The sequence below is a fragment of the Caretta caretta genome, chromosome 5 (genome assembly GCF_965140235.1).
Source record: "Caretta caretta isolate rCarCar2 chromosome 5, rCarCar1.hap1, whole genome shotgun sequence".
In the NCBI taxonomy this organism is placed as follows: Eukaryota; Metazoa; Chordata; order Testudines; family Cheloniidae; genus Caretta; species Caretta caretta.
This window is the reverse complement of record NC_134210.1, coordinates 1,576,888-1,589,474: the sequence shown is the minus strand read 5'-3', so window position 1 is coordinate 1,589,474 and position 12,587 is coordinate 1,576,888. Positions and strand designations below refer to the sequence as shown.

The window sequence follows — 12,587 nt, the reverse complement described above, 5'->3', positions numbered from 1 at the left end:
ACCACCGTGCAAATCTAGTCTGACCCCCTGCACAGCACGGGCCCTAGGACCGGCCTGACCTCCTGCACAGCGTGGGCTAGAGACCTGCCCCTGTACGGGGAGACTTTGGCAAACCAGTAAAGTGCCTGAAACCACTATGGCTTATTGCGAAAAGCAGCCAAGTCAGCAGGCTTAGCTTAACAAAGGTTTCAGAGTAACAGCCTTGTTAGTCTGTATTCGCAAAAAGAAAAGGAGTACTTGTGGCACCTTAGAGACTAACCAATTTATTTGAGCATGAGCTTTCGTGAGCTACAGCTCACTTCATCAGAAAGAACCAAAGGTGTGTGTGATGGTGGTGGTGGAGGGGATTGGGTGCCACAGAAAGGGCAGCTTGACCCCGCGTCCTTCCTGATAAGAATTGTGTTGAAGTTGCTGATACATGCATCTTAGAATCATAGAATATCAGCGTTGGAAGGGACCTCAGGAGGTCATCTAGTCCAACCCCCTGCTCAAAGCAGGACCAATCCCCAACTAAATCATCCCAGCCAGGGCTTTGTTGAGCCTGACCTTAAAAACTTCTAAGGAAGGAGATTCCAGCACCTCCCTAGGTAACGCATTCCAGTGTTTCACCACCCTCCTAGTGAAAAAGTTTTTCCTAATATCCAACCTAAACCTCCCCCACTGCAACTTGAAACCATTACTCCTCGTTCTGTCATCTGCCACCACTGAGAACAGTCTAGAGCCATCCTCTTTGGAACCCCCTTTCAGGTAGTTGAAAGCAGCTATCAAATCCCCTCTCATTCTTCTCTTCCGCAGACTAAACAATCCCAGTTCCCTCAGCCTCTCCTCATAAGTCATGTGCTCCAGACCCCTAATCATTTTTGTTGCCCTTTGCTGGACTCCCTCCAATTTATCCACATCCTTCTTGTAGTGTGGGGCCCAAAACTGGACACAGTACTCCAGATGAGGCCTCACCAATGTCAAATAGAGGGGAACGATCACGTCCCTCGATCTGCTGGCTATGCCCCTACTTATACATCCCAAAATGCCATTGGCCTTCTTAGCAACAAGGGCACACTGCTGACTCATATCCAGCTTCTCGTCCACTGTCACCCCTAGGTCCTTTTCTGCAGAACTGCTGCTGAGCCATTCGGTCCCTAGTCTGTAGCGGGGCATGGGGTTCTTCCGTCCTAAGTGCAGGACTCTGCACTTGTCCTTGTTGAACCTCATCAGATTTCTTTTGGCCCAATCCTCCAATTTGTCTAGGTCCCTCTGTATCCTATCCCTACCCTCCAGCCTATCTACCACTCCTCCCAGTTTAGTGTCATCCGCAAACTTGCTGAGGGTGCAATCCACACCATCCTCTAGATCATTAATGAAGATATTGAACAAAACTGGCCCCAGGACCGATCCTTGGGGCACTCCGCTTGATACCGGCTGCCAACTAGACATGGAGCCATTGATCACTACCCGTTGAGCCCGACAATCTAGGCAGCTTTCTATCCACCTTATAGTCCATTCATCCAGCCCATACTTCTTTAACTTGCTGGCAAGAATACTGTGGGAGACCGTGTCAAAAGCTTTGCTAAAGTCAAGGAACAACACGTCCACTGCTTTCCCCTCATCCACAGAGCCAATTATCTCGTCATAGAAGGCAATTAGATTAGTCAGGCATGACTTGCCCTTGTTGAATCCATGCTGACTGTTCCTGATCACTTTCCTCTCCTCGAAGTGCTTCAGAATTGATTCCTTGAGGAACTGCTCCATGATTTTTCCGGGGACTGAGGGGAGGCTGACTGGCCTGTAGTTCCCCGGATCCTCCTTCTTCCCTTTTTTAAAGATGGGCACTACATTAGCCTTTTTCCAGGTCAAAGCAGGTAGAAGCAGGGTGGGGGTGTAATTGTCCCAGGTCACTGGGTCAGGGCTCGAGCCAGTCCTGTGTTGTATTGTTGAAAAGGGACCCCCTAGATATTGAACCCGGCCCTGGTTGCTGCCGGCTCCACCTGGCAGAAGGGTTACAAATGGAACTAATAGGGCACATGTTAGATGGATTAAAAACTGGCTCACTGGGAGGTTGCAAAATGTCTTTGTTCACAATGAGCGGGGCCATTTCTAGCAGGATCCGAAAGATTGGTTTCTGGTCCAACACTTCAATATTATCAAGAATCTAGATCATGATATAAAATCTTGGCTGGTAATTATGCAGGTGACACAAAGATTGGTGGAGTGGTGAGTAATGAGGAAGACAGGAGACTGTCACAGTCATCTGTATTGGCTGGTTAAATAGTCACAATCCGACAAAACGTGATTTAATACAGCCAAATGCATGGCAGTGCATCTGGGAACCAAGAACACTGGTTATTTCTACAGGACATGTGTAACGATATTGACATGAACTGTGACTGTATAGATCATTGTTGCAACCACTGTTATATATTCGCAGCAGATTTTGTACAAAGGTTATCGTGTGAGGTGTCTATGGAGAGGTTATAATTTGCTGATTATGATGATGCTATCTGTATGGGTGTGTCATTGTTGTAGTTGAAGTTATGAATATTGGCTATGTACTTGTATCTTAATGTGTTTTCATAGAATCATAGAATATCAAGGTTGGAAGGCACCTCAGGAGGTCATCTAGTCCAACCCCCTGCTCAAAGCAGGACCAATCCCCAATTTTTGCCCCAGATCCCTAAATGGCCCCCTCAAGGATTGAACTCACAACCCTGGGTTTAGCAGGCCAATGCTCAAATCACTGAGCTCTCCCCCCCCCCAGTAGCCTCAGTGAAGCATTTGGTCAGCTTCTTGACAAAGGACTATTCTCAGTAAGTGCCCAGTCAAGAAACACCTAACTGACAATGAACTTTGGGGGACACCAATCCACATCTGAGCTTTCCTGGGAACGTTCAAACTAACATGTAAACAATGGTGTCGGCCTGTAAAGAACTGAGACGTGTATGGACATGTGACTCCAAACTCCATCTTGCCGCTGTGTCCGTCTATGGGCAGAGAATATAAAATGCCCTGAAAACACCTCCATCTTGTCTTCAATCCTGCTTCTTACTTCTGGAGGAACCTTACTGCAAACTGAAGCTCTGAACAAAGGACTGAATGACCCATCCCAGCTGGGGATGTTCTCCAGAGGCTTGATTTGAACCGGAAGTTTATTCCATCCCTGCTACAAGCCTGACCCAAGAACTCTGCCATCACTGTATGTCATTGACTCCATTGAACCAATTCTAGCTCTCATCTCTCTCTTTTTCCTTTTATGTATAAACCTTTAGATTTTACATTCTAAGGGATTAGCAACAGCGTGATTTGTGGGTAAGATCTGATTTGTATATTGACCTGGGTCTGGGGTTTGGTCCTTTGGGATTGAGGGAACCTTTTTTCTTTTGCTGGGGTGTTGGTTTTCATAACCGTTCATCCCCATAACGAGGGGCACTGGTGGTGATGCTGGGAAACGGTAGTGTCTAAGGGAATTGCTTGCGGTAAAACCAAAGTCCTCTCTGTCTGGCTGGTTTGGTGTGCCTTAGAGGTGGAGAAACCCCAGCCTTGGGCTGTAATTGCTCTGCTTAAAGCAATTTGTCCTGAATTGGTACTCTCAGAAGTGTCCCACCAAGGGCAGCATCATTACAACATGAGACTTTGTCTTGGGAAGCAGCGACTCACAAAAGGACTTTGTGTGGCCTCAACGTGAGCCATGAGTGCAAGGCTGTGGCAGAAAGAGCTAACATGCTCCATGGGTGTATAAAAAAGGGACTTTCCAGTAGAAATAAGGAAGTGATCTTAGCCTGACCATGCTGCGTACAGAGGCGATACTAGAATACTGTGTCCAATCCTGGTGTCCGCACCTGAAGAAGGATGTGGAAATACCAGAGAATGTTCAGAGGAGGGTCACAAAAATGATCCAGAGGATGGAAAACAGGATGTATGATCCGAGGTTTGAGAAGCCCAATCTAATCCGCTTATCAAAGACAAGGTTGAGAGGTGACGCCGTCTCAGTGTCTAGGTTCTGACACATGGAAAAGAGAGCTGACACCAAGGGGCTTTTCAGGCTAGCAGACAAAGCCATAACAAGGTCCAATGGCTGGAAGTTGGAGTTGGACAAATTCAACCTTGAAATAAGATGCTGTTTCCTAGCTGTGAGGGTGATTAACCACTAGAACAGTTCACCATGGTGTCTCCATGGCTTGGAGTCTTTAAATCGAGGTCAGATAGATTTCTAGAAGATACGTTTTAGTGCATCTTTGGGGAGCAGTGCTCTGGCCTGTGTGTGACGGATGTCAGGCTAGATGAACATCGTGGTCCCTTCTGGTCTAGGAATAAATTACTGGTTGGGACTGTCCTCTGTGTGCCCTCACTGAATGTGATCAGGTCATGAGACCTCCCACACCTCTCCCAGACTGAAGTCCCTCATAACACAGGTTTTCTTCCCACGTCACAGACAAGAGGTTAGTGAGTATCCCATTCTGTTCTCTGGTTTGATTTGGTGTCTGTAACAGACCCCACCCGTGCACCCGCTGGGCTTTGTTAGCACATTCATCCATAGGCATGATCCTGCACTTCTGAGTTAGCAAAACCTCTAAAACAGGTGATGCTGCCTTTCATGCAGAGTGCCCCCCAAAAACCTTCCTAAAGAGGCTGTAACCAGAGAGTTTAACATCCCCGTCCTGTGACTCATCCCGCCAGGCCTCAGTGATGACAATAATACCTCATTTCTTCTCATCAGTGAGAATTTCCAATTCCTCTGGCTTGTTAGCCAGATTCCCAGCATTGGGTCAGAGACAATTAAGAAATGTCTCCTCTTCACGTTCCCTGCCAGCGCTGTTAAGTATGTTCCTGACATCTGGATTTGTGTTTTACACTCATTTGCTCTGTGGTTTTGCCCCTTGCCCTCCCAGGAACCACCTGACTTACGCTTGGGCGCTACCGATAAAGAATTTCCTCAGAGGACCTGAAACTGCTTGAAACTCGTTATTTTGCAGCTTTCAAGTACATGGTGTTGCTTTAAATATTCCCCTCTGGCAAAGGGTCCACATGAGGAACTGCAGGCCCGTTGGTTCCATTATGGGAAACCACTTCTAACCCTTCCAGCACACTTTAGTCAGTGGCTTTAGCTACAGCTACTAAAGTGCATGTTTCTTTTGGATGGTGCCACTGGTTAGCACATGGAGCATCTAGCTTAAGAAATAAATATGATACTTACGGTTTAAAGGGTGAGTTATCAACCCACTTCCACTGCCACTCTGATTCCTGATTCCAGACTAGTCCAATCCAGTACTGGACATTAGTATTTTTCAGAAAATTCTAGGAAGAAAAGAGTTACATAATGACACCCCTGCATTCAAGTGACTGCGGTGAAGAAGCAGAGAACTGCAGGGAAGGGATTAGCTGGTGGAGAAAAGGATGTTTCCATGAGCACGATCACATTGCTCCAGAAGTGGAGTTACCCAGCTAGCCAGGTGTGGGGCGGCGAACAGCATCCTCCCAGCGCACCCTGCTATTGGTTATCCATCGTACTGGAGCCCACTCACCCCAGCCCACCAGAAATGAGAGGCCCTGGGTACTTTCCCTGCTGGGATTGGCTGTGCTAACTGGGCCTACGAGTTTCCCCGAAGTGTGAGCTCAGCTGTGAAAAGTGGGCAACGGTTCCTAAGATGGCACAATACCCCTAGGACAAGAAACGTGATGGGAAAAGGTGGAAAAAGGAGACAGACTGAATTAGTCCAAATAAAAAGGCCCCCTGGTGTAACTCAAGGACTGCATTAAGGCCTTGCCTGATAAACAAGAGACGTGTGGGACCAAAGTCAAGGAGCCAAAATTGGTGTGTCAGAAATTAGGTCTAATTGGTAGACAAGGAGGGCAGGGGCTGTTCTACCCACTACTCCCTTCGGCATCCTTAAAGAAAGAGACTTTGGGAGACAAATTGCCTACTGGAGCCAGCTTCACCATCCTGGCTGCCCTTCACCCATCTTCTGGGACCATCATTCGGACCCTGAGAGATGTCCTGTCCTTACCAGACTGGACCAGAGAGAGGGACCCAGATGACACCAGCTCTGGCTGAGTCCTGAACACCATTTGGGATGTGAGACTTCATCTCTCCATCTCCCTTGGGCGTCCCTTTCCTTCCCCACCTTATTTCTTCCCTCCCCTGTCCTTCTCCTTTTGACTTCTGTCTAATAAGAGTCTGGGTAGCCAGCCAAGACTGCACATTTTGCAGCAAGGCTGTGAGCCTGTGACCAGGGAGGCAGAGGAATGCAATGCCCTAACCAGCCCAATGGTGGTACGAGTTTGTCAGGTCTCAGAGTGGCCGATCAGACCTTGTGCTGGGCCTGAGTCTCTCCAGCAGTGAGGCTGCACGTGAGAATCAGCACCAGAGAGAGAAGCTGCATTTTCTCTCTTTGCTGTTCTCTTCTCTCCCCCTTTGGGAGTTTGTCTCGTTTTGTCTTTTAGGAAACAGGACTGGACTTTAACAGCAGCGCTAGCCCATCTCAGCTAACGTCTTCTCCTCTCCCCAGAAGGACAGTTATCACCATCTTTGATACCATCTAAGACAGTCGTTCTCAGGCAGGGGAACATGTACCCCTGGGGTACACAGAGGTCTTCCAGGGGGTGCATCAATTCAGCTAGATGTTTGCCTAGTTTTACAACAGGCAACAGAAAAAGCACCAGCGACGTGAGGACAAACTAATATTTCAGACAGACACTGACTTGTTTGTACTGCACTGTATGCGATACACCGAAATGTCAGTACAATATTTATATTCCAGTGGATTTATTTTATAATTATATGGTAAAAATGAGAAAGTCGAAATTTGTCAGGACTAGTGAGCTGTGCCATGTCTGTATTTTTATGTCTGATTTTGTATTTAAGAAGTTTTTAAGTGAGGTGCAACTTGGGGGTACGCAAGATAAATCAGACTCCTGAAAGGGGCGCAGCAGTCTGGAAAGGTTGACAGCTGCTCATCTAAGAGACTGTCAAAAGGGAGACAGGTTCTTTTTAAAAACTCTCTCCAGCTGAAGGGAAAGGGAACAAGGGATGTTGTTCAAATGCAAGCCTTACATAATACTTTAATTCCAAAGGCTTTAACTGTTTTTCCCCCTTTTCTGTATCTTTAATGAAAGGTTAAGAGGCTGTTGAATGGGGTGTTTGCCGGGGCACTCAGCAGGCCGAGGTCTCTGTGGACCAAACCCTGAACGTTGTTTAAAACTGTTCAATGCTGGACAGTGACAGGGTCGTGTTAACACCTTTGACTCTTTGGGCTGGTACACTCCCTCTAAATCAATACAACAGACCTGCAGGCCCGGACCAGCCCAGCGCTCCATGGCTAGAGCGGAGGCTGGGAACTGGCCAGTGGGAGCCACGGGGACGGCGCTTGCGGACGCGGGCAGCGCACAGAGACACACTGTCCCCTTCCCTGCAGGGGCCGCGGAGACGTGCTAGCAGCCGGCCACTTCCGGGAGCGCCGTGGGGCCACAGCAGGCAGCCTGAGCCCAGCTGTGCCGCCGGGCAGGAGCCGCCTGTGGTAAGTGCCTCCCGGCTGGAGCCTGCACCTCACACCCCCTCCCGCACCCCAACCCCCTGCCGCAGATCAGAATCCCCCTCCTGCACCCCAACTCCCTCCCAGACCCTGCACCCCCTCCTGCACCCCAACCCCCTGCCCCAGATCAGAATCCCCCTGCTGCACCTCAACTCCCTCCCAGACCCCGCACCCCAACCCCCTGCCCCAGATCAGAATCCCCCTCCTGCACCCCAACTCCCTCCCAGACCCTGCACCCCCTCCTGCACCCCAACCCCCTGCCCCAGATCAGAATCCCCCTCCTGCACCCCAACTCCCTCCCAGACCCCGCACCCCCTCCCGCACCCCAACCCCCTGCCCCAGATCAGAATCCCCCTCCTGAACCCCAACTCCCTCCCAGACCCCGCACCCCAACCCCCTGCCCCAGATCAGAATCCTCCTCCTGCACCCCAACTCCCTCCCAGACCCTACACCCCCTCCTGCACCCCAACCCCCTGCCCCAGATCAGAATCCTCCTCCTGCACCCCAACTCCCTCCCAGACCCCGCACCCCCTCCCGCACCCCAACCCCCTGCCCCAGATCAGAATCCTCCTCCTGCACCCCAACTCCCTCCCAGACCCCGCACCCCCTCCCGCACCCCAACCCCCTGCCCCAGATCAGAATCCTCCTCCTGCACCCCAACTCCCTCCCAGACCCCGCACCCCAACCCGCACCCCAACCCCCTGCCCCAGATCAGATATGAAGAAAATTATGACTCAATTGGCACTAAGGGGACTTAGTGGGACAGCTCCCATGACTCGAGTACCAGCACTGAGGGATAGAGCTTGTTCCAGAAGGACAGATATGGGGACAAAGGAGGAGGTGTTTGCTGTAGGTCAGGAACGTGCACACTTGCCGCGAGGCGAAGTACGTGGCAGAACTACTGAGAGTCTCTGGGTGAGGATAACAAGGGAAAAGAACAGCAGAGATCTTATGGATGGGCGTTGTCTGTTATAGACACCAGATCAGGACGAGGAAGTGGACAAGTCATTCCACAAGCAGGTAACAGGATTAGCTAAGACGCATGAGCTCGTATTAATGGGGGATTTTAACTTCCCTGGTATCTGTTGTAAGACTGTTACAACAAGCCATAACATGCAAGTTCTTAGCACGTGAGGGGACAGCTTTCTGATTCAGGAGGAGTTGAGCAAACAACGAGGGGGTCATCCATGTTGGATCTGGTGTTGACCAACAGGGATGAACCAGTTGCGACCGTGAAGGTGGGCGGGAGCTTGGGAGGAAGTGACCATGATCTGATGGAATTCAAGACCCTAAGGAAAGGAGGACACGAGAACAGCAAAACAAGGACACTGGACTTCAGAAAGGCGGATTTCAGCGGAGTCAGCGAAATCGCAGGCAGGGTCCCGTGGAGGGGAGAGAAGGAGTCGAAGGGGGCTGGCAGTTCCTAAGAGCTGTAACACTCAGGCTATTCGGAGGCAGAGGAGAGAGAAGAGGAGCGGCAGGAGGCCAATGTGGCTACACGAGGAGCTTTCTAGCTCTCTACAAACCCATAGGGACAAATCCAGGGAACGGAGGGCGGGGCACGGCTCCAAGGGAGTGGACATGGCAATAGTGCAAGCATGTAGGGACAAAATCAGGAAAGCCAAGGCAAGGAACGAGTTACAGCTGGCAAGGAATGTTAGAGACAACAGGAAGGGGGGTTCTTCAAATCTGTCAGACACAAAAGAACAATCCAGGACAGTGCGGGTGCGCTGCTCAGTGGAGAAGGTGAGCTGGTAACGCTCCTCCAGCCCCTGGATCATTGCCATTGCTCTTCTCTGAGCCCCTGCCTATTTGCCAACGCCCCCCCCCGCCCAGCCTGGAGACACCCCCTCTTTACGCAGTGTTCCGGCTGCGCTCGCTCCAGCCGTGCATGTACCGTACCGGCATTGCCCTCGAGTCCCAGGATTTGGTGATAAGAAGCCGAGCAGAGTTCCCTTCGCAGTCTTTCTTGCTTTCTTCCCAAGTCTTCTCCTCCTTCGAGACGAACAAGCACTTTCCTCTGTACAACACCCAGTCTGCCGGGCAGCAGCCTGGAGGGAAGAGGGGGTGAGAGGCTCAGAGGCGCTCCTGGCCCTGAGTGCAGCTAACAGGCTCATGCCCTGGGCCGTACAAAGAAGGCCTGGTCCCTCCCCAGGGGCTCACACTCCCCCAGACTCCAGGCTGCCCCAGGAGCTGCTCCGAGCAGGTGGAGGGTGGGGGGGGGGAGGGTTCTCGAGGGTTTGGGGCAGGCTGGGAGCTGAGTCCAGGGCTCAGATACAAGTGTAACTGTTCATGGGGTTCAACATTTCCCTGTCCTTTCGCTCTCCCCCACCCCCGGGGATTCAGCCACCGTGAGGACGTGGACACTGCTCCGTTACAGCTCTGGCCGGAGGGCTGGGCAGTGATGCGCGGACAGACTGAGCCCTTCTAGGGATCGGGCTGTTTCCCTCGTTCTGACAGAGCTCCTTGTTCCGTGTGAGCAGACGGCGACGCGCTGCCCTTGTCACCTGGCAGCCGCCTCCTCCCCGTGCCCCGCTCTGCCCGTTGGCAGGGCCCCAGGCTGTCTGCGATGGTGCGTCGTCCTCAGGGCTGGGATTCTGCCCTTGGCGAGGGTGCAGGGCCCTGGGTGTCTCCACCGCACGAGAGCCCCGGCTGGAGAGTCGCCCAGCTCGCCTGCCTGGGAGCCCGGGCCAGGACTGGCAGGGGCAGCCTCAGGGAAGCTGATCTCATTTTTTATTGCCTGGGATAGTTTCTTTGCCTGGGGTGGTTGAAGCACCAAGCGCGTCACGGGCACAAAATATGACTCAACCTGCCCCGTGTGTGGGCATTTGCTACAAAAAGTCCCAAAGGCGAACGGGCCGTTGTGTGCTGGGCCCCATGGGCTGTTTGTGCGCGTCGCCCACTTCTGAACACATGGGAGAGAGGCCTGGACCTGGATTGTGGGGCTGCAGGTCGGGTCTGAGGAGTGCCAGCAGATCAGGGGGGTGGGGGCAGGGAGAGCAGGGGGGTGCAAGCAGAGCTCAGTGGTGGAGAAGCAGCCCGAATTCAGTTAGTCCAGGTGTTATCTCTTAGCCAGACTGAATCATGGGAGCTCGGCTGACTAATTAGCATGTTCATAGTTTGTATTTGGCCAGCACCCTTTCTCCAAAGATCCTAGCTTGTGTCTACAGATAAACCGTTAGACAGGCTACATGTGGCAGGCATTGCTTCGTGCACCCCTGAGATGCAGCCACCTCTGGGGTGGGATGCAGCGTGTTTAACAGCTGAAACAGCAGGGGGATTTAGGGGAGCTGGTTGGAACTGGGCCAGGACAGCGGGTTCACGTCCCAACTCTTATTCTATGGAACCAGCCAGTGCCCACCACCCGGGGTTTTCTGTCTCGTCTCCAGCACTGATTACCCCCCCACACCCCGCCCTCGCCATCAATACACACCCACTCCCCTGCACCATGCAGACCTGGGGGCCAGCACTGCCTGGGGGAAGAGCTGCCCCTCCTGAATGACCAGAGCCACTTGCTGCAGCACGGCCCTGGCCCTGGGTGCTCCCCCGCCCCAGGGCTCAGCTGTCCCTGCTGGGGGGTGGGGGCCCCAGTGACCCCCGCCCCAGGAAGGCAGTACCTGTCTGCTCGCAGGGGCGGATGCTGGACAGGGCGCTCTCCATTTGGTTCAGCTTCTCTTTAATTTCTCTCTTCTCCTCCTGTACCCTCGCCAGCTCCTCCTTCGTTCCCTCTAATGCGGCATCCCGCTCTCGCAGCTGCTCCTGGGTGCTGTTCTCCTCCTGCCTCGCCTGCCCCAGCTCCCGCCTGGCCTGCTCCAGCTCCTGCCTGGCCTGCTCCAGCTCCCGCCTGGCCTGCTCCAGCTCCTGCCTGGCCTGCTCCAGCTCCCTCGCCGTCTGCACCAGGGTAGCCTCCTTGGTGCTGACTTGCTGGGAGAGGTGGCTGCTCTCGGCCTCGTGCGCTCGGGACGCCTGCTGCAGATGCTGGGAAACCTGCCAGTCTGCAGGGGACAGACAGCGTGAGCCTGGCCGGACACAGGGGCGCATGTGCTCCGGCATAGGCCGACGGGCACGTGCCAGCAGGGCAGGGTGGGGCCGGGAGGGCGACTCGAGAACTGGGCTCACTCATCCACCCCAGCAGGGCCCCAGGGGGACAGGGACCCTCCCGACCGTGGAGAACAGCCCCATAATGCTGTTGTATCAACCAGGCAAGGTACTAACAAGCTTCAACAGGACTTTATTTTTGAAGTGGAAACCTCTTTACCAAGCTGCTGCTACACCCTCGGTAGCTTTCTCCCAGCCTCTCAACTCCTCCCCACTCCTTCCTGGTTCCTGTCCTTTCAGACTCCCAACAGCCAGAGCTCCCAATTCTAATAATTACAAGCAACATCTTAACACCACATCCCCGCCTCTCTTAAGAAACTCTCCCAATTAAAATAAACATTATTGTTCTAACCACAGGAACAAATATGAAACAAGACACTATACTGTTGGCAGAAATATGACACTGAAAACACCGTAGATACTACATAACATAGTCTCTAGTCCAGACAGGTGGTCGTCTGGGTCTGACAGGCCGTCTCTCAAGCCCCGGTTCCAGGTCAATGTCTTGTTGTGTTGGCACCACGGTGAAGCCATCCCATGCAGACTGGGCGTTGGCATAATCTCCTCTTGGTGCATAGGCAGGTGCAAGATAAGAAGCATTCCATACCCACCCATCAGAAAGTCGATAGGTGTAAGGTCCCTTCTTCTCTATGATTTTAAGAGGAGCTGTGAATTTATGGTCCCCTTTGCGTAAAGTTCCAGGTTTTCGTATTCTCACGAAGGAACCACACTCAAACTTTGGTTCCTTAGCACCCCGCCGCTTGTCTGTGAAAGCCTTAGACTTTGCTTGGTTCTGTTCAACTGTTTTTCTGACATCATCCTCGGTTGGGTGTGACGAGTGGGACTGTTCTTAATGTTTCCTCTGAATAGTGTGGGGGTGCCTCAGTTTCCCCTAGGCAGTTCTTAAGTATCTAGGGGGTGGAGTAAGGGTGTATGATCATTGCAGAGCCCTAGAGGGCATGTGTGTGC

General features: G+C 52.3%; 1 protein-coding gene across 3 annotated transcripts in view; it reads right to left on the bottom strand.

The window, feature by feature from the left end:
* LOC125629309 (B-cell differentiation antigen CD72-like) overlaps positions 1 to 12,587 on the bottom strand; it is a 39,712-nt gene that overhangs the window by 2,392 nt on the left and 24,733 nt on the right. For all 3 annotated transcript variants that reach the window (XM_075128308.1, XM_075128310.1, XM_075128309.1), the window contains 3 exons: positions 11,138 to 11,515; positions 9,423 to 9,571; positions 5,186 to 5,286 (listed from right to left, as the gene is read on the bottom strand). In XM_075128308.1, coding sequence (XP_074984409.1) covers positions 5,186 to 5,286; positions 9,423 to 9,571; positions 11,138 to 11,515 — 628 coding nt within the window. The remainder of the gene's footprint in view (positions 1 to 5,185; positions 5,287 to 9,422; positions 9,572 to 11,137; positions 11,516 to 12,587) is intronic.